This window comes from Trichechus manatus, unplaced genomic scaffold (assembly GCF_000243295.1).
Source record: "Trichechus manatus latirostris isolate Lorelei unplaced genomic scaffold, TriManLat1.0 scaffold00130, whole genome shotgun sequence".
NCBI classification, from domain to species: domain Eukaryota; kingdom Metazoa; phylum Chordata; class Mammalia; order Sirenia; family Trichechidae; genus Trichechus; species Trichechus manatus.
In genome coordinates, this window is record NW_004444066.1 from 5,132,562 (window position 1) to 5,155,135 (window position 22,574).

Below are 22,574 nucleotides of genomic sequence, written 5' to 3' on the forward strand. Positions count from 1 at the left end.
GAAACCTTAGATTTTTTTTGCACATATCTTGTTTCAAGTTACAACTCTGTCCTAACTTGGCCATTTACTCAGAGTCTTAGTTTCTTTGCTGGTAAAAAAAAAAAGAGATAATATAGTACCTGACTTTCAGGTTTATTAAGATTAATTAAGATATTGCATGGGAAGTTCTTATCCCAGAGCCTGGTACATAATAAAGTCTTAAGAAATGTGAGCTAATATCCTTATTGTTGCTTTTGTTGATGGTGCCAGTTATGTTTATAAGGAATCAGACAACGATCCTTAAAAGTCTTTTCTGAGCAATCAATCCAAAAGTGGTTGTCAAATTTTCTTCATAGCTCTTATGACTATTTTAACTGATCTTTCTTATTTTTTGTTTGATTACCCCCACTAGAATTAAGTTACACAGAAGAGGAAGCCAAGACAGTGCTGGACACATAACAAGTGTCCCACTAAAAGTCTGTGAATAATTTCATGAGTGGAGAAGGAGCTGAGAGCAATGGGGAAGAGAAAGGAAATAACCTAAGTGAGCAAAGAGAGTTTGGCAATCATGTAATGATGTAGTTATCCTCCATTTGTGATATAATGTAATCAGTTCCATGATGTGATCAGCAATCAGTTGTAAGAGGAGTTTCCTCAGGGGTGTGGCCTGCATCCAATATATATGGACATTCTGGTAAAGCTTGCTGGCTTTTGCTTGCTCTGGATCCTGCATCTGGCTCATCATCAGCCAACCTCCAGTTCCAGGACCAGCCTGCTGTCTGATCTGCCTATCTTGGGTTTGTCAGCCCTTGTAGCTATGTGAGCCAAGAGAAGCCTCCAGCCTGACACCTGACCCACAGACTTGGGACTTGCCAGCCTCTACAACTGCATGAGCCATTTCCTTGAGACAAATATCTCTCTCTCTCTCTGTATATATAGATACACACACACATATGTATAGGCACCCTGGTGGTGCAGTGGTTAAGAGCTCGTCCGCTAACCAAAAGGTTGGCCGTTCAAATCCACCAGCTGCTCCTTCGAAACACTATAGGGCAGTTCTACTCTGTCCTATAGGGTCGCTATGAGTTGGAATCAGCCCAACAGCAACAGGTATATGTGGTTTTGCTTCTCTAGAGAAGCCAGACTAAGACAGAACATGCTGTTTCCTCTTTACTTCCTTACCCTCTGCCCCCACAACATGGATAACTCTTATTTAGCAGGCATAGGAAACGGTAGACTTCTACTTGGTTTCCTTGTTGCCTCAAAACTGGTCTCAAAAATCAAACTCATCATCTTTCTTCCAGAACTAGTCCTCCCAATTCCTGTATGTCAGTCAACATGCTCAAAATAGGAATCACCTGTGAGACACTTATGGCTTATCTACATGCCAGGCAGTGTTCTACATAGTAGGAATACAAAGATAATAAAGATAATGAAAACCACAGTTTTACTGATTTCTCATATGAAATTCTGAGTCCATCACCAATCAGCATTTGTTTAAAAGGAGCAGCTGCCCACAGGTTTTAAGCTGTTTAAAAGGCAGCTTAAGAAATCATGACTAATTTTGATAGAGCACAGACAGTTTAGCAGGTGTTTTTCTTGTCAGTGGGGGTAGGTATACTTGGCAGGATCCAAGTATCACTATGCTTGTCTTAGATCCTGGTTCAGGCCAACTTCCATCCCCAAATGTTCATGATTGTCACAGGTCTGCCACCTAGATTCCAGTTTCCAGTATCCTAGCTCTACTCCAAAACTGGGGTTCAGCGCTTCAGTTCAGTGGTGTCACTAGGGAGGTGTGTGTGGGGGGTGCAGACCACACCAGGTGATGCCGTCAGAGGAGGTGACACCAAAATGGCTGTCTATAAAATTTTTGTGCAATGTTTCAGCAGAAATTCATCATTTTTGATAAAAATATCCCTGTAGTTAGTTATAACAACAAAAACATTTTTCATAAGCCCAGCTTACATGTATCAATATACCTACAAGGCTATGCTAATTTACTTTTTGAACCTTCTAATGAGCTCTGGTCAGAGCTGTCATTATTACCCAATTACAATGACACTTCTAATCATGTGGTTTTGTCTGCACCCACCACAAGCATTTGCTGTTGTTTTCATAGCTGCTGGTGTTTTTATAGTCACTGATTTTGTCAAATTTTCAATATTGTTTTAGCTACAATATTGTGGTAATTAGTAGTCGTGAACCTGTATCAATCACTTGTTTGAGAATGCAGCAGTAATTAAAAGGAAAAGAAGGAGTGATATACGCGAATTACGATTTACGAGTAACATTAGTACAAAAAACATTATGGGCTGGTAAGGAAGGAGGTCCATGGGGGTGGGGGTGGGGGTGGGGGGTCACACCATGAGTTACCACACTGGGCTGCACCAACTTTAGTGATGCCATTGTTCCCATTCTTCAAGTTCAATACAGATGCTTTCCAAGGTTGTGTCTGTGTGGACAAAGAAGCCTGGCATATGCTTACCAGGATGAAATGAGTTAATATATGCGAAACAATTAAACAATAGTTACTAGCACATAGCAACAGTTACATAAATGTTCCCTATCGTTGTTATTATTATTACCCATTCATTCAAGAAGAGTTTGTTGAGCACCTATAATATGCCTGCCAATGTTCTGGGCACAACATGTAAAAAAGTCAACTAAACGGACCAGACTGTGCTTTCATGGAGCTTATGATGTAATGGGGTGGGGAGGTTCAGAAAATAAACAAAGTTCATATGTTGAGCAGAACAGGGAATAATTGTGCTACCTAAATAATCAGCAATACCTGAGACTCTTGGTGAGGCGAGGCCCCATCTGTTTGTTTCACACTGTTCCTCCAGTATCTTGCGAAGAACATGGTAGGTACTCAATTCATGTTGGTTAAATAAATGGATGAGTGAATTTTTTGAGAGGTGGGGCCAGTTTGATTTGAGCATTGCAGTTTCTAGGTTTAGACTGTTTAGATGTGATCCAAGCTCTATAGTTTGTGGACCTTGTGTGTATGTGGCAAAGTCTAAATTAGAGTATATATGGATGTATGTGAGGAGGACTATGGTGTTGTGAGTGAATGCATATCATACACATAGAGAAAGTGTGTGTATGTGAGTAACATTGAAGTCTCTGGCTATATATAAGTGACTGCACTGTGCATTTGTGAGGTAAATCTGGGTTTCTATGTGAGTCTAAGGGTAGGGTTATGATTGTGGTAAACCTAGACTTGTGTCTATGTGTAAGAAATTAGTCTGGGATTTGTTATACGAGGGACAAAAATTTTGAGAGAATAACTTTGCATGGCAAAATCTAGGGACGTGTGCATATCTGTGATCTCTAGTGCAATTGTGCGTGAGGCAAATTGTAGGTGAGGGGTGGGGTAAACAGCCAAGTCTGTCGCGTTAGTTGCCATCCAGTGGATTCATGTGTACAGAACAGAACTGCTCCATAGGGTCTTCAAGCTGTGACCTTTTGGACGCATACTGCCAGTCCTTTCTTCGGAGGCGCCTCTGGGTGGGTTCAAACCAGCAACCTTTCAGCTAGTAGTTGAGCGCTTAACCATTTGTACCACCAGAGACTTAACCATGTGCACCAAGATTATACATGTATATATATAAAGTAAGGATGAGTTTAAGTGTAAATTCTTCTATGAGTCAAGTATAGACTTTTGTGATTGTCAGTGAGGTAATAGGGTTTCTCTTTGTGTGTGTGTGTGTGTGTGTGTGTGTGTGTGTGTGTGTAGACCAATTCAGGAGTTCCTTGTATGAGGCCAAGTGGAGGGTGTAGGTTTGTGAGGCAGATTCTAGAACCGGGTATATCTGTGAGAGAGTTCTAAAGTTAAGGTGAGGCAGGAATGGAGTTATGAGTAAGCCAAGTCTAGGGCTGTGACTGTACATACAATAAATCTGCGTTTGTGTGTGTGTTAGTTGGACTTGACTTTGAGAGTAATACATAAGGGTCAACCGATTTGTGTTTGTGAGGCAAACTCAGGACTTAGTGTGGGTAAAACAGGGTTTGTGTGGATATGTGGGTCAAGTTTTGAGGTGGGAGTATTTCCGAGACACCTGAATTATGTCTAAGTGTATGAAGCAAGACCAGGGGTTGTTGCGTGAGCAGAAATGTGTGTGCGCGCGCTCCAAGTTTAGAATTTGTATTTGTGATGAGCAACAACTACGCGTAAGCATGTGAGGCCACGCTGGGATTGGGGGTGCGTGAGGAGGGGCGGCTAGGCGGTTTCCTCCCGGCGGGCAAGAGGTCTCCCCGAGCCGAGTGCGCCGCTGCCCCGGGCCCCTGCGCTGCGCGCTCGCTGGCTCGCTGGGGACAGAGGCAGGAATCGGAGCAGTACTGCCGCCTCTGGCGCGAAGGCTCAGGCGCCTCCTCCCGCCCCAGTCACTGTGGCTCGGCGCACGCTGCCGGTGGCTGCCCTTTCCGCCTCTGGGGAAGAAAACCCGCGGGCCGCTGCCGCGCTTCAACCATGGCTTCGGGCCGCAGGGGCTGGGACAGCTCCCATGAAGACGACCTGCCCGTGTACCTGGCCAGGCCGGGCACCACGGACCAGGTCCCGCGGCAGAAGTACGGCGGTATGTTCTGCAACGTGGAGGGCGCCTTCGAGAGCAAGACGCTGGATTTCGATGCCCTGAGCGTGGGGCAGCGGGGCGCGAAGACCCCCCGGAGCAGCCAGGGCAGCGTCCGCGGCACCGGGGCCCAAGCCAGCGCCGAGGGGGACACGCCGCGCAGGGGCCAAGGCCGGGAGGAGAGCAGGGATCCCGCTCCCGCGTCGCCTGCGCCGGCCGGGGTGGAGATCCGGAGTGCCACAGGCAAGGAGGTCTTGCAGAACCTCGGCCCCAAGGACAAGGTAAGAAGGTCCAGGTCTCTTCTCCGCCTGCCATAGCTCCCTTCTCTAGCCCTGGGCGCCATGGCCCCGGCACAACTTTCTCCCGCTCACTTTGCTCGTGGGTAGAGGACTGGGAGGAGAAAAAAGGCATCCTCCGCCGAGCTTAGCGTGACCTCCTAGCCCGGACCTTGGATTCGCGAATGTTTCCAATCGCAGCATCTTCGTGCTCGCGGGGCAAGGGTGCACGAGACAGGCGCCCGGGCCGTCTCCCCCTGCCTCCCTTCCGCACCCCCGGGTCATTCGTTCTGGGTGGGTGTGTCCGGTCCGCCAGCCTGGGAAGGCTCAGTGATTTCCAGCCTTTCTCTCCGGCTGAGTAACCAGCAGCACAATAATCTTGGCCCCCCCTCTGGCCCTAGATTAAATCTCTCTCCGGGTCACCAGGGCAAAGGACATACTGATGCTGGGAAAACGGGGCCATCTCCATAGTGCCGGCTTAAAGTACAGGATGGGCAGTCTCCCGTCTTACTCTTCAAACATCAGCTCTGTCCGTGAAACTTTTGGGTGTGGAGCCGCTAGACTAAACACCCTAATCCCTAGGCCGCGCTTCTGCCCTTGCACATTTCACATCTGAGTTTTTAAAGGGTATATTTGTGTCCTTGCACATTTCACATCTGTGTTTGTAAAGGGTATATTTGTGAACAAGACTGGGATCCAGCTGCCTCTGGAAGAATATCTTTGTATGTTTGAAAATAGACTAGAGTATTAAGGGTGCACATTAAACTAGCACGAACTCCAACTTCTTCTCTGCTTCTCTGACATATGCCAAAGGCAAGTCCTTCTGTCTGTGTATTTTAGAGAAACTCATGCCACACTCAACTGGCTGAAGGGAAGGCATTGAAATGCAGCTTGTCCCAGTTTGTTTATTCTGTGAAAAATCAAAGAGGTAGTTCGGAAAATTCAGGGCCTGGGGCAGGGCTGAAGGACTCAAAGTTCAAACTGATGCTTTTGAGTTAGGGAACAATAGTAATCAGATGCCGCCACCCTTGTCTAGGGAATGGCTGTGAAATCCATCCGCATACATTATTCTGCACTAATACTGTTATGAATAATAACCTGAAATGGAATGTCTGCCTCAGAGCAATTACAGTTAATGCTTATCCAGATTTTAGTTGTTTTTCCATTAAATTGCAGTGAACCAGGGAAAGGACAACACCTCTCTCCACTGTTTTATTTTAGAAAGTTTAAAAAACAAACCTTTGACTATTGATACCACCAGGGTAAGCGCTTACTGGGGCTGGGGCTGGGGCTTGGGCTGGGGCTGGGGCTGTTTCAAGGAGCCATTTGGGAATACAGTGTTCATTGCAATCACTCATTTAGTTTGCAATTTTCACATTATCCTTTGAATATGAGATTCCTCTAGGCCTTGCTCACATGCCCTTTTAGGGACTTCTGATATTTTGGAAGAGAGTAGGTTGATTTCTAAACTGAGGAATGGTCCTATGCAAAGATTATTGCCTTTATTCAGGTCTGATTTGTTTAGTATTCAAATGTTCCCTTCCTGACTCTAAGGGGTGGGAAAAGTGATGGAAAAGGTCAGTAACAATTGCTGTGAGTCAGTGCTATTCCCTCTGCTGGAACACCCCTGATGTAAGTCAGATAATATGCCTGCTTTGCAAGATTTAGGAATGGAAACTAGAGAAAAGAACTATGTTCCTCCTTTAAACCCGGCAATTCTCCTATTTTCCTCCCTTTTGCAAACCCAATACTTTTGGCTCCTAATTGAAAAATAATAATACAACCTAAGCATCAGCAGGATTTCCAGTGCTACATGGTTATTTGTAAGTTCGGCTTGCTGTCAGCTTAGTCCAGGCTGTGTTATTATCTCTAATTTGGTTGAATCACACTGTAAGAAGAGACCACAGAGGTTATCTAGTTCTATACTTGATGGTTAGCTCCTTGAGTATAGGGATTGTGTGTTTGGGTTTATCTTTGGCTGGAATGCCTTACATATTCTAGGTGCTCGATAGATGTTTAATATGGAAATGCAAAGTGATCATCTAGCCTCTGTTTAAATACTGCCATTGTCAGGGAGCTCACTACCTCATGAAGCAACTTTTGGACAACTTTGTTTAAATTTTTTTTTTTTAAATTAAGCCTTAATCTGCCTACCTGTAATTTCTACAAGTTATTCTTAGTTCTGACCTCTGCAGATATAAATAAGAATGAACGTGTTTCCTTATTCTGAGTACATTTTAGGGATTTTAAGCATGTGGGCTCTTGTAGCTGTTAGAAAAGGTTGAGTGATGTCTTAGTAACAAACAACCCCCAAATCACAGTGGCTTAATCAGACAATAACAGTTTCTCACTCTGCTACCTGTCCAGCATGGGTCAGCAGGGAAGCTCTGTTCATCACTGTTACTCAGACCTAGCTTAATGGAGGCTCCATCTCTACATATACATGATAGGAAGAGCATATGGCAAGTTGTACACAGATTGTTCACCTCCCACACAGAAGTGCCGAACATGACTTATGCTCACATTTCATTGGCCAAAGCCAAACTTTGAAGGAATTGGGTGAGTGCAGTCTTATCATGATTCTGTGAGACAGAGACTAGAAATATTTGGCAAAGAGTTATAATATCTCAACCAGATCTGAGGACAAACTACTGGGATGAAACCTGGTCCAACCTTTATGAGTTATGTGAGCATAGCTTATGACTTAAGGAGCCCTGGTGGCGCAATGTTTATATGCTTGGCTGCTAACAGAAAGGTCAGAGGTTCGAAACCACCAACTGCTCTGTGGGAGAAAAGACCTGATGTTCTGCTCTCGTAAAGATTAAAAAACAAACAAATAAACAAAAAAACCAAAACCCCCTGTCATGGATAATTATGTCCCCCCAAAAAAGTGTGTATTAATTTGACTAGGGCATGTTTCCCAGTACTGTGTGGTTGTCCTCCATTTCATGATCATGATTTTACATTTAAGAGGATTAAGGTGGGATTGTAACACCAGCCTTACTCAGGTCACATCCCTGAACCAATGTAAAGGGAGTTTCCCTGGGGTGTGACCTGCACCACCTTTTATCTCTCAAGAGATAAAAGGAAAGGGAAGCAAGCAGAGAGTTGGGGACCTCATACCACCAAGAAAGCAGCACCGGGAGCAGAGTGCATCCTTTGGACCTGGGGTCCCTGTGCCTGAGAAGCTCCTGAACCAGGGGAAGATTGAGGTTAAAGACCTTCCTCCAGAGCCAACAGAGAGAAAAAGCCTTCCCCTGGAGCTGATGACCTGAATTTGGACTTCTAGCCTACTAGACTGTGCGAAAATAAATTTCTCTGTGTTAAAGCCATCCACTTTTGGTGTTTCTGTTATGGCAGCACGAGATGACTAAGACATCCCCCCAAACCCAAACCTATTGCTATCGAGTTGGTTCTGACTTATAGTGACCCTATAGGACAGAGTAGAACCTCCCTACGGGGTTTCCAAGGCTGTAATCTTTACAGAAGTAGACTGCCACATCATTCTCCGGTGGAGCAGCTGGTGGGTTTGAACTGCTGACGTTTTAGTTAACAGTCAAGCATTTAACCACTGCGCCACCAGGGCTCCTTTCACAAAGATTACAGTCTAGAAAACCCTATGAGGCAGTTCTACTCTGTCATATAGAGTCACTATGAGTTGGAATCTACTGGACAGCATACAACAACAGCCTGTGGCTTAGCCTCTTTGTGTCTCAGTTTCCTCATCTGTAAAATGAAGATACTGCAATAGTAACCACTTTGCACATAATAAGTACTTGAACCTCTTTAATTTAATTGCCACTTATATGTTTGAGGGTGATTATCTCATTCTCCCTAAAATTCTTTTTTTTAGCCTTATTATTCCTAGCTTCTTAAGCTCAACCTTGTATGAGCTCTTCACTATTCTTACTTCCTTTTCAGATTATACGGTATTTTATTAATATTCTTCCTAAAATACAGTGCCCAGAACTGAACACAGTGTTCCAGATGGGACATACCCATGACAAAGTGCATTAGGCTACTTACTTTCCTTAATTTGTATACAACGAATACTTCTGTAGTACAAGAGTACACCTAACAATTCAGTGTCTCTGTCCCACTATTGTCTCCATAGTAAACTCCCTGTCATTCAAGTCTTTGGAACCTTTTTCACATAAACTCCTGTTAAGCGAGGACACGCCTTTTCTGTGCTGGTAGAACTGAACTTAAAACCAAAAGAAAAAAAAAAAATTACCACAGGATTTTATTTTTGTCCTTCTGTAATATTCATCACCATCTTAGCTCATCTTTCTATTATATCAAGATAATTTTGAACCTTAATTCTATGATATAGCACCCATGCCCCTAGTTTGGACCATCTGCAGATTTGATAAGAAGTGTGCTTTTTGAGCACTTTCAATGTTCCTTGACATAAAATAAATAAATATGTACGTATATGTATTTTTTTCTCTCTTTTCTTTTCCTCAGAGAAAATGATACTACAGATGAGAAAATTGAGGCCCAGCAATTTTATGTGTTTTGCCCCAATTCAAATAAATAATAAGTGGGGAGCCAGAATTCAAACTCTGGTTTTTCTGATTCCAGAGCCCAGGCTCTTGCCAGACTGGGAGGCTGCTTCTTTCTTCATTCAAGAGCCTGACTGTTGTGTCTGCTCCTGATAATGTAATGCAAGGCAAGGGCAGACCCTCCTGCCACGCCTCGAAGAACCTTCTTCCATCTTGCCACCAGCCTGTTATTTAGGCCTCCTTGAGATCAGTCACTGCAAAATCTTTATTCTTCCAAGGTGATTCTAAAGTTAATCAAAAGAGTTTTTTTTTTAATGTTTTGATCAAATCAAAAGTAATGCTGTGTCTCTAACCCATTGCCATTGAGTTGAAACCTAAATATTGACTCCTACCTTAAGGAAATGAGTTTAGTTAATAAATGAATAGATTATGAAAAGGTTAAATAACAAAAGTGTTTGGCAAAATAAAAATATAATACCAGCCGAATGCCATCTTCCAGGTTTGAAGTATCACTGGGTGTTGATATTATGGTTTCAGGACCTGTTTGCAAACACATTGTTAAATAATGTATTTAGAGTTTTCTTATGATATAACCAAAACCAAACCCACTGCCACTGAGTCAATTCCGACTCATAGCCATTCTGACTCATAGTGACCCTATGGGACTGAGTAGAACTGCTCCAGAGGGTTCCAAGGCTGTAAATCTTTATCTTTCTCCCACGGAGGCTGGTGGGTTTGAACCACCGACCTTTTGGTTAGCAGCTAAGTGCTTTAACTACTGTGCCACAAGTACCTAATTCTTCATAGTTGGTTCACACAACATTTCGTTTACAATTGTTGACACTAAGCGTATAGAAAAGCAATTCTAAGTAAAAAAGTAAAGCCATTTCTCAAGATGGCTTTCCATGTACACAGAATTTTCCTAGCAGTGAACAAATTACGGAGAGGAACAGAATTATGATATGTAGTCAGCCAACAGCAAATGCTACTGCAAAGACTTTGTCATCCCCTGAAAACAAAGGAATCTCATTAGGATCACATGGGTCTGTTGATAACCCCGTCAGGAGCTTCTGGTCGTTTCTAGTTCTGTGTTTCCATCTGGGCCACTTTTGTGCAAGATGTGAAGTCAGCAGGGGTTCTGGGCATATTGGAGATAATTTGAAACAAATGAGACGTGGCTTTTCTTGACGATTTGTCCTCTCTGCCTTCTTTGTCCTGGGCTAAAAGTTTTCAAAACGATTCAGAGAAATTGAAGTTCTCCTCCTTACCTTGCACAACGGAAGACAGCTGGAAATAGAATTCTAGGTTTGTAAAGGCCCCAATAGTTATCAGAATTCACACCCGTTAGTAGTAAATGAATTTCACAATGCCTTTCTGACAAACTAAAGTTTGCACCTGGGCCAGGAAAAAAGACTCCTGCTTACCTGGCCCTCAAGCCACACTTAAATTTGGCAATATATTTCCTTACCCAAACTTGGCAGTGTTTGAAGCCTTTCAGAACTTTGGTTTAATTTGACAGTGGGCATTTGAGGAACGTAAAAAATGTGCCTTCTAAGTAATGCTGCGATTGGCAGAGTTCCTTCAAAGTAATGGTCCCGGGAGACAAGGTTTTGCTGACTGCTCTTGTAAGTAATGTTTAAGATGGCTAGAGCACTGTCTGCAATGCTTTTCTGTCAGAGATCCCTATACCTGATTCTCTTTGTGATTAATTTCCCTGTGCATTATCCCTACAAATACTGTTCCTATGAGACAGTGGGTAATGCTTACTAGGAATCGGAAATCTGGCTGAGGAGAATGCAACATGTGACTGAATGCAAAGCCTTCCATTTTCTAGATGAGGCAGAAGGTCCATTTAAGTGTGTAAAGACTTTGTTTTATTGTAGGAAAATGTCATGTTGTAATTTATCTGAACACTTCACATGGACTCACATGACATTAAAAAAAAAAAAAAAAACAGTTCTACTCCATCAAGAACAATGAGGTGAGGCAGGGGAAAAACTGGATAAAGCATTAGCAGTCTCAACTTTGAGACCCACTCATTAATCAGCTATACAACTTGGGCAGGTCACTTTCCGTCTTAGTGAGTTTTAGTTTCCCCATTTCTAAAATGAAGGGACTGGACATGATGGTCACTATGGCAATGGTTTATACACTTTTGTTTAATGTGAACCTCTATCCAAAATTATTTTGAGCATTCTGGGTGGTGTAAACAGTTAACACACTCAGTTGCTAACTGAAAAGTTGGAGATTCGAGTCCACCCAGAGGCACCTCTGAAGAAAGGCCTGGAGAGCTACTTCCAAAAAAACCAGGCATTGAAGAACCTATGAGCGCAGTTCTACTCTGACAAACATAGGGTTGCCATGAGTTGGAATCGACTCAACAGCAAATGGTTTTGGAGATATATATATATATATATATATGCATACATATATACGCACATATATACAAATACTCTTATGGCCATTATATAATACACATAAAAATGTAAATAAAAAAGAGATCTCTTAATAAATACAACTATAGGTCCTGGCATTTTTTTCCTGCACCCCAGCGCTTCATCTTGCCCACTTTTTTGGATGAATGCTTGGAAGTCCATGACCTCAAGAGCATAGCTATAACAGTCAGTGGCTCTAAATATTATAGTCATTAATGAGCTCGCTCACTCTCTGAGCTCTTCAGTCATATTTGCTCTTTAACAGACCAGTTTCTAAGAGAAAAGTTCAAAACTTTTGAGGGCGTGTGATGAGGCTATATCCCAGGGCCTGGTAGTGCTTCCGTGTACTCTCCTTAAAAGTATATATGTGGGGTTAGGCCAGTAGGGGGCAGCTCACAAGGGGCACTAGAAATATAATGAGCCATGCCTAAATTTTCCTTTATGCACTAATTTTTTTTTCACTTGTTTGCTTAACAAACACTTATTAAACACTAGCTATTGAGCCCTGGTGGCGCAGTAGCTAAGAGCTCGGCTACTAACCAAAAAGACTGCAGTTTGAATCCACCAGCCGCTTCTTGGAAACTCTGTGGGGCAGTTCCACTCTGTCCTATAGGATCGCTATGAGTCAGAATCAACTTGACGGCAATGGTTTTCTTTTTTTTTTTTTAATGGAAGTGCACAATGAAAAACAGATGTTAGAGAAACAAAAATGAACCAATCAGATAAACAACAGAAAAAACATAGGAAAAACTGCCTTAAACACAATAGTGTATTTTCTTGTGTGTATGTGTGACACATACATATGTTTTTCAGAATAAAAGTGGAAAACATGCAGTATTTTTGTTTTTTAAATTTTTTTTTAAAACTTAAGTTATTATGACATCTTTGTCGTTGTTGTTGTGTGCCGTCCAGTCAATTCTGACTCATACTGACAGTATAGAACAGCATAGAACTGCCCCATAGGGTTTCCAAGGCTGTAAATCTTTATGGAAGCAGACTGCCACATCTTCCTCCCATGGAGTGGCTGGAACATTTGAACCACCAACCTTGATGTCTTTACAGAGCATTAAATATTTTCTAAAGCATAATTTACAGTGATTGCATAAGTACTCCATTGTCATGTACCATATATTTAATTAGTAATTTTTTTATCGGACATTTATGGTTTTGGTTTGAGTTTTGATTTTACTTTCTCTTTAAATATTAAAAAAATTTATTGTAGTAAATATATATGTAACAAAACGTTTTTCATTTCAACATTTTTTACATGTACAATTCAGTGACATTAATTACATTCATCATGTTTTTCAACCATCACTATTATCTGTTTCCAAATTTTTCTATCGCCCATAACAGAAGCTCAGTGTCCCCTTTTCACCCTTCCTCTTGCCCATCCTTGGTAACCACTAATAAACTCTGATCTTTATACACTTGCCTATTCTAGATATCTTATATAAATGGGATCGTACAATATTTGTCCTTTTGTGACTGAGTTTTTTCTCTCAGCATGTTTTCAAGGTTCTTCCAGGTCATGGCGTGTATCAGGACTTCATTTCTCTTTATGACTGAATAATATTCCATTGTATGTATCACATTTTGTTTTGCATTCATCTGTTGATGGATATTTAGTTTGTTTCCACCTTTTGGCTATCGTGAACAATGCTGCAGTGAACACTGGTGTACAAGTATCTGAGTCCCTGCTTTCGAGTCTTTTGAGTATACACGTAGGTGTGGAATTGCTGGATTATATGGTAATTCTACTTTCTCTTTTTGTGAGTATAAACAATGCAGTGGTAAACCTCCTTTCTAGGTGAATCTTTGTGCATATTCATTTTTATTTCCTGTGAAGAATTCCTAGAAATGACTGCAGCATGGTCATTTGCCTAGTGCCAGAACCCTGAGCATGGGTGCTTCCTACTTGGTGCTTCAGGTGCAGGATTTCAGGGTGGACAGCCAGGTGAGAATTTTGTATAAATTCTGTAAGACAGAGGAGTGCAGCCTGGGACAGCGTGGTCAGGGCAACTGAGGCAACATTACAAGGGCCACATTTCTCAACAGCAGATGAGATTAAGAGGCTACAAAAGCCAGGCGAGTGGGGACAAAGTAGAGGATTATGAGAAGAGGAATGTCTTAGTCATCTAGGGCTGCTACAACAGAAATACCACAAGTGGATGGTTTTAATGAGAGAAGTTTATTTCCTCATAGTCAAAGTAGGCTGAAAGTCCAAATTCAGGGCATCAGCTCGAGGGGAAGGCTTTTTCTCTCTGTTGGCCTTCTTCTCTTCGGTGTTCCCCCGGATTAGGAGCTTCCCTGCGCAGGGACCCCGGTCCAAAGGACACGCTCTGCTCCCAGTACTGCTTTCTTGATCATACGAGGTCCCCCTGCCTCACTGCTCACTTCTGTCTTTTATATCTCAGGAGATTGCCTCAGGACACAATCCAGTCTGTAGATTCAGTCCTGCCTTACTAACACAACTGCCACCCATCCTCCCTCATTAACATCATAGAGGCAGGATTTACAACACATAGGGAAATCACACAGTACCAGGAATCGTGGCCCAGCCAAGTTGATATACACATTTTTTGGGGGACATAATTCAAACCATGACACGGAAGAATTTTAAATCTTAGTGGGGGATAAAAACATAGAAAGTTAAAGTTGTGAAAGGAGGTCTACCACAAGTTATGACAGAATTTTTCTCTACCAAAGTATCTCCAGAAATAATCTCTTGAAATTTTTCTTTTTTCTGAGTTTAGGGGAACAAATGTGAGGTACAAGAGATGTGTTCTAATGAAAAGTTCCATTTATGGAGTATTCATTTATGCAAGACACTGCTGGCTCTAATCCTTTTAGCAACTCTGCAAAATAGATATTAATTCCCACATAGTCTAGAAGAGAAACTGACTCTCAGAGAGGTTATTGACTTACCTATGGTCATACATCTACAAACTGACAAAGTCAGGAAGTAAGCCCAAGATATGTCCAGGTGCTTTCTTTCTACCATTATATTGTTCTTCTCTTGTGTGAGTGCCAGCTAAGCATCAGTGCGGAGTGGGTTCCAGCACTTGGACCTGACTTAGCTAAGAGGCTTATCCAGAATAAAAGGGCAACTAGTGGGATTTCTGGAGAGTGAGAGCATCGGGCACACAGAGTCAGGAGGGCAGCAGAATTTGGTCTAGCTACTATTTGAACATAGTAGCTAAAGCAGGAACAATCAGAAGCTGTGAAGGCCTGGAAAGAAGCCAGGACGTAGAGCAAGGGAAGGTAGAAGTGGAAAGGGACTCAGACAGTTATCATAATGTGCCCCAAATGCAAATGATAATTTTTATTGGCTACTGTGCTTGCTGATGGATTGACCTGATGTAAAGGCACCTGCTAAGGGCAGATATTATTCAAAGGATGTCAACAGAGATAGGGCTCAAACCTAGGTCTACCTGACTCTGGAGGCCATACACCAATATTCTAAACTACCTCCATTGAGGGAAAAACCAGTTGCTTATTTCCAGTAAGCTCCGTTGTATCCAAAGAGAAGAGGTATAATGTTTGCCTTGAATTGGGAGTGGGCTAGGGAGGGTCTGTTTTCCTCTGGCTAATATTCCCATATTCTGCCACATAGAAGTAAATAAAAGCAATGAAATGGAAAATTGTGTGATAAATGGATACTGAATGGAAAAAATACAGTTGATGACTAATTATGTGTTATAAAATCGGGAGGGAGGGAAAATCTTTCTAAAGAGAGAGTTTCTTCCTACACACCATCTAAGGAGAGTCAAGAAGCCAACCAGTTGTACACCGAGGGAGCTTTTTAGTGAGGTTATAGTGTGAGGGAACAGGGAGTTTGAAATCGGGAAGGATTAAAATGAGGTCAGTGGGGCCGGCAATGCACACTGTTAGCTAAGAGTTAGCATATACAGGATGAGATGCCCCTCAATCGTCTAGAATAGGAGTTTATAAACCTTTTCTGTAAAGTGTCAGTAAATAGTTAGGACTACAAACTATCTGTCCTAATTACTCAATTTATTGTATAGCACAAGCAGTCACAGAGAATATGTAAATGAATAGGTATGCCTGTGTCCCAATAAAAATTTATTTACAAAAACAAGTGGTGGGATGCTGGATTTGGCCCATGGACCACGGTTTGCCAACGCCTGGTCTAGAATATAAGAAAAGAGGCATAGGTGTGTGTATGTGTGTGCATGTGTGTGTGTGTTAGATTGGCAAGGTGAGTTTTAGCAATTATTCAATATGAGTCAGAAATTTGGAAGCAGACAGAGTAACTAAGCAGAACAATCTAAAAGGCTCAGAAATACTTGCTCCCCTTTCAGGATGCCTGAGATCAGAGGAGGAAATAAAAATAAATGCATGTCTGACAATGAAGGTGAGAACAATGCAAGAGATTTTAGAGAATGCAGATTTATGAAGTAGAGACAAGTCTTGATAAAGAACAAAGACGGAGAAAAGGGGAGGTTAACCTGGAAATGACAACAGAAATGAAACAAATAGAAGTTTGGGTGATTAAGAATAAGGTCAAGCTTAAAATAAAGCTTTGCTGGAGTGCTAGACAAAGGCAATATGTGAAGGCAGTAAATAGCTTGATGCTGCAAATAGAAGAGGCAAAGGTGGAAAAGAAGTTCTTTTAGAGAGTGCCAAAGAATGTGGCATTAAGTGGGCAAGAATGCTAGGCCCACTCACACTTAAGACATTGTGAATGGATTAAAAATTTAGAAGTTTGGGAGCTGAAATAATAGCGTGTACAATAAAAGTGAGAATTAAGAATTTGTGCAGAAAGGGCATACATGGGATAGGTGAGTTTATTATCTTTTTGGAAGATGTGTGTTCACTGTTTAGGAATCCTGACTTAGGGGTCAGGAAATGAGCCAGGGCTAGATCCAGGTGAGGCATCAGAGAGTCAATGACTTTATTAATTCATGCTCTCATTCATTTATTCTTTCATCAATTCATGGATTCAGCAGATACTGACTAAGTGTCCACCATGAGCCTCTTCAGAGTGACCAGCAATCAGAGACCTAGAAGGCACCTGAAGGGATCATGTTGGAGAGGTTGTGGCAGCTTAAATAATGAGTGCTCAGAAGACCAGTGGCACGTTTGTTCAAGACAGAGAGGGGAGAAGACAGGGACATTCAAGAAATTGATATTCATGCAGAAATTTCTCTACCACAGGCAGATTCATCTAACTAGAACTGTAGAATCTCAGAGCTGGAAGAAGCTTCAAAGGTCATCTTGTCCTACACTTTCACTTTACACATAGGGAAACTGGGACCTCTAGAGGGGAATAAGGATGAAAAATAAAAACTATTAAACGCTTATCATATGCTAGGCACTATTTTTTTATATTAACATAAAATACTTAACCATTTAACATTGTACAATTCAGTGGTATTAAGTACATTCACAGTTTTGTGCAACCATCGCCATGATCTAGTTCAGAAATGTTCCATCAACCCAAAAGGAAACCCTGTACCCATTAATCAGTCTCTATTTCCCCTACCCCCTCAGCCCATGGCAACCACTACTCTGCTTTCTGTCTCTAAGGAATTGCCTATTCTGGATATTTCATCTAAATGGAATCATACAATATGTGGCCTTTTGTGACTGGCTGTTTTCTCATAAGCATGTTTTCAAGGTTCATCTATGTTGTAACGTGTATCAATAGTTCATTCCTGGTTTTTGCTGAATAATATTCCATTGCATGGATGTATGGATAGATCACATTTTCTTAGTCCATTCATTAGTTGATGGACCTTTGGGTTGTTGCTACTTTTTGGCTATTATGAGTAATGCTGGGCTAGGCAGTGTATTAGATTCCTGGTGGTGCAACAGTTAAGTGCTGGCTACTGACCAAAAGGCTCCATGGGAGAAAGACCTGGTTGACCTTTTCCCGTAAAGATTTCAGCCTAGAAAACCCTGTGGTGCAGTTCTTCTCTGTCACACAGGGTGACTATGAGTTGGATGGCACACAACAACGACAGGCACTATATTAAGTACTTTATGTGTATTAATTTAATCTTGTTCACAAAGACCCTTTGAGGGAGGTACTGTAATTATACCCACTTTACAGATGAGGAAAGTGAGATTAGGTCACTTGTCCAAGTTAAACAGTAGAAGGGCGTTTGGGGCTAAGACTCAAATTACCTATTCTCCAACCAGTGCTCTTTCCACTCTACTCTGCTAGCTCAGCTCTGTAAGGGCAGGACACACCGCTTGTTCCTGACTATTCTTCCTCCATGTCCCCGCCTTGCTTGCACCCAGTGTATGTACTGTAAATTAATTGAACTAAATTCCTCTGCTGAATAATACATTGGAAACAAAGGATAGACTAAAAATTGTTTATAAAGAGCAGCCTATGTATTTTAATAGTAAATATATAAAACTTAATAGTAAATATATAAAAGAATATTATAAAAATAAATTATGGCATGTTCATATGACAGAATTCTATAGAAATATTGAAACTGATACTGTAGAAAAATAATGGCATGAAAAAATGTTCCTGGCTTACTTCATCCCTCAGCAGTCTGAGGGAAGATATAATCCATTCCTTGGTTAAGGAAACTGAGGTGTAGAGAGGTTAAATAACATGCAAATTCAGATAGGTCACAAAGCCAGAATTCTGTCTACTGTCTAAACCCATGCTCTTAGCCATAATTAAAAAATTAAATGGAAATTTAACAAAATTTAGCAGTGGTATATTTCTGCACATTGAGATAATGGGTAATTTGCATTTCCATCTATTCCTTCAGTTCGCCATGTTTTCTACAATGACCTTGCATTACTTCTGTTATCAGAATAAAAGTGGTACATTTTCTCTTACAGAAAAGGGAACCCTGCTCTTAAATTAACCTCAGAACATAGTTAACTGAAAGGCTAATGGGAAAGGAATAGCTGAGCAAGCATTCTTCTCTCATAGAAGAAAAATGAGAGAAAATACTCACCACAGCAAAAATAAGAAACGATGTTGGCTAGAAGCGTTAAACAGAGGTACTGTTTTGTGGTTACTTTTTTTACCATCTCAACATTTGGGAACTATTAATGGATGCTGACAACTTCTATTCCCTTATCGAGGATTTCCGTTTCCTAATTCCTCGCAGAGTTTTGGTGATGTGAGAGAGCAGTTAAAAACCAAGCCAAATTATATGTAATCATGGCTCATACAGTGTGATAGGGCATTCAATTATTAAGTTATACCCCTTAATCCTCTAATTTTACTTTGCTTTCATTTCTGTATATTACCAGTGAGCGCTAAATCGTGTAGAGTCTCCACAAACGATTTAAGAAATAACTCATCATGTTGTTAATACAAGAACAATGTTAGTTTGTTATTGTTCGTTATTGTTGCTAGTTACAACACCAACAAACCTAGTCATTGTCTCTAAGGACTTAGGTTGTTGATATTTAATTCCAAATTTCCCCTTTCAAGCCCCGGCTCCTCATTCAGTTAGCAGTGATGTGGCTCCACAATAGCTATAATATTGTCATAATTTCCATAGAAACCGTCTGTAAAGCTGCAAACACAGTATTACATCCTCCCCGCAGGCTGAGGCAGGAAGGCCAGATGGGTTTGAAGGGAAAAGGCCTTCACTGAGACATAAATCACTTGGTGGGAGTGGAGGAAGGTGACGGGGGAGGAAATCACTTTAGGAGGAAAATTGTGTTTTGTGCAATCTTGCCGCAGGGTGATATTCCCATGAAGTGGCCAGTCGTGCTGGCTGCTTTCCAAGGCCAGTGTCTGGGTCTGGTTACTTGCTTGGATGATGGTGCTAATGAGGCCAGAGACAAAGATTTCTCCCTAAGAGGTCATCAGCCACAGACATAGATAAGAGGTCCTGATAAGCTCCCATGTGTTAAGGAGATAGGGAGACAGAAAGTAACTTGTAACGACACCCCTGTGTGCCAGGCTGGACCCTTCAAGTGAATATCTCATTGGACCTTCAAGGAAACCCAAAGGGGAAGATACTGTTATTCCCATTTTACAGATGAAGTAACTAGTCTACCTACTCTATGTCCCATTTTATCTAACTGTCTCTCCTTTGAGTCTCAGCTTCATCTTGAGTGTATCCAGGGACTCTTCCCTGAATCCGCAATGCTGGGTGAGGTGCCCCTGTGAGCTTCTGAATGTACATCTGTGTGATGCTTATCATTCTGTATTAAAATGCTTGCTCAGTTATTCCTTCCCCATTAGCCTGCAAGCCCCATGAGGGCAGTGCCCTTAGCACCTGTCTTAGTTACCTAGTGCTGCTATAACAGACATACCACAAGTGGATGGCTTTAACAAAGAGAAATTTATTCTGTCACAGTCTAGTAGGCTAGAAGTCCAAATTTAGGGCGCCAGCTCTAAAGGAAAGCTTTCTCCCTCTGTTGGCTCTGAAGGAAGGTCCTTGTCATCAATCTTCCCCTGGTGAAGAAGCTTCTCAGTGCAGAGACCCTGGGTTCAAAGGATGCAGTATGCTCCCAGTACCTCTTTCTTGGTGGTATGTGATCCCCTGTCTTTCTGCTGGCTTCTCTCTTTTATATCTCAAAAGAGATTGGTTCAAGACACAACTTAACCTTATAGATTGAGTCCTTCCTCATTAACATAACTCATTAACATCATAGAGGTAGGATTTATAACACATAGGAAAATCACATCAGATGACAAAATGGTGGACAATCAGACAATACTGGGAATCATGGACTAGCCAAGTTGACACACATTTTTTAGGGGGACACAATTCAATCCATGACATTCCATCCTTTGGCCTCCCAAAATTCATGTCCTTGCCACATGTAAAACACATCCACCCTATGGTATGATAGCAAAAGTATTAAATTAATTCCAAGTCCAAAATCCAAAAATTCCTCTTCATCTGCTTCCAAAGTACAATGGTAGAACAGGCACAAGCTAGACATTTCCATTACAAATGGGAGAAACTGGAAGGAAAGAAGGGATAACAGGCACCAAGCAAGTCAGCAAAACACATTACATTAGCCCTCAAAGCTTGAAAATAATCCTTTATTTTCTGAGACCATTTAGGCAATGGCCCTGCCCTCCAGACTCTAGGTATTGGCTACACTCTCCGGATTCTTGGGCTTCATTCAGCTCTGCCTTCCTGCCTCTATGATGTTAATGAGGGAGGATGGGCTGCAGTTGTGTTAGTAAGGCAGGACTCAATCTACAAGATTGGATTGTGTCCTGAGGCAATCTCTTGAGATATAAAAGAGAGAAGTGAGCAGAGAGACAGGGGGACCTCATACCACCAAGAAAGAAGCTGTACCAGGAGCAGAGTGTGTTCTTTGGACCTGAGTTTCCTGCGCAGAGAAGCTCCTAGTCCAGGGGAAGATTGATGAGAAGGCCGACAGAGAAAGCCTTCCCCCGGAGCTGACGCCCTGAATTTGGACTTTTAGCCTACTTTACTGTGAGGAAATAAACTTCTCTTTGTTAAAGCCATCCACTTGTGTATTTCTGTTAAAGCAGCACTAGATGACTAAGACACAACTTGAGGCTTGAATTTTTTCTTCAGTTCTTTCAGCTTGAGAAAAGCCAAGCATGTGCTTCCCTTTTGGTTTTCTATCTCCACATCTTTGCACATGTCATTATAAAACTTTATCTTCTCAAGCCACCCTTTGAAATCTTTTGTTCAGCTCTTTTACTTCACCATTTCTTCCTTTCACTTTAGCTACTCAGCGTTCAAGAGCAAGTTTCAGAGTCTCTTTGACATCCATTTTGGTCTTTTCTTTCTTTCCTGTCTTTTTAATGACTTTTTGCTTTCTTCATATATGATGTCCTTGGTGTCATTCCACAGCTCGTCTGGCCTTCAGTCATCAGTGTTCAGTGCGTCAAATCTATTCTTGAGATCACCTCTAAATTCATGTGGGATATACTCAAGGTCATACTTTGTCTGTTGTGGACTTGATCTAATTTTCTTCAATTTTGACTTGAACTTGCCTATGAGCAATTGATGATATTGCCGGCCTTGTTCTGACTGATGATATTAAGTCTTGCCATTGTCTCTTTGCACAGATGTAGTCGATTTGATTCCTGTGTATCCCATCTGGCGAAGTCCACGTGTATAGTTGCCATTTATGTTGTTGAAAAAAGGTATTTGCAATGACGAAGTCGTTGGTCTTGCAAAATTCTGTCATGCTATCTCTGGTATCGTTTCTATCACCAAGGCCAGGCCATATTTTCCAACCAGCAATCCTTCTTCGTTTCCAACTTCTGCATTCCAATCACCGATAATTACCAATGCATCTTGATTGCATGTTCTGTCAATTTCAGAAGTTGGTAAAAATCTTCAATTTCTTCATCTTTGGCCTTAGTGGTTGGTGCATAAATTTGAATAATAGTTGTATGAACTGGTCTTCCTTGTAGGTGTATGGATATTATCCTATCAGTGACGGCCTTGTACTTCAGGATAGATCTTGAAATGTTCTCTTTGACCATGAATGCAATGCCATTCCTCTTCAAGTTGTCGTTCCCAGCATAGTAGACCATATGATTGTCTTATTCAAAATGGCCGATACCACTCCATTTCAGCTCACTGATGCCTAAGATATGGATGTTTATGCATTCCATTTCATTTTTGATGATTTCCAATTTTTGTAAATTCATACTTCCTACATTCCATGTTCCAATTATTAATGGATGTTTATAGCTGTTTCTTCTCATTTTGAATCATGCCACATCAGCAAATGAAGGTCCTGAAAGCTTGACTTCATACACATCATTCAGGTCGACTCTACTTTGAGGAGGCAGCTCTTCCTCTCGTCTTTTGAGAGCCTTCCAACATGAGGAGCTCATCTTCCAGCATT

The 22,574-nt window shown here is 41.6% G+C and overlaps 1 protein-coding gene across 1 annotated transcript in view; it reads left to right on the plus strand.

The window, feature by feature from the left end:
• Nucleotides 1-4,450: 4,450 nt before the first annotated feature.
• DPYSL3 (dihydropyrimidinase like 3) overlaps nt 4,451-22,574 on the plus strand; it is a 146,221-nt gene continuing 128,097 nt past the window's right edge. The window contains exon 1 of the mRNA XM_004384930.2: nt 4,451-4,831. Within this exon, the coding sequence (XP_004384987.1) occupies nt 4,451-4,831 (381 nt within the window). The remainder of the gene's footprint in view (nt 4,832-22,574) is intronic.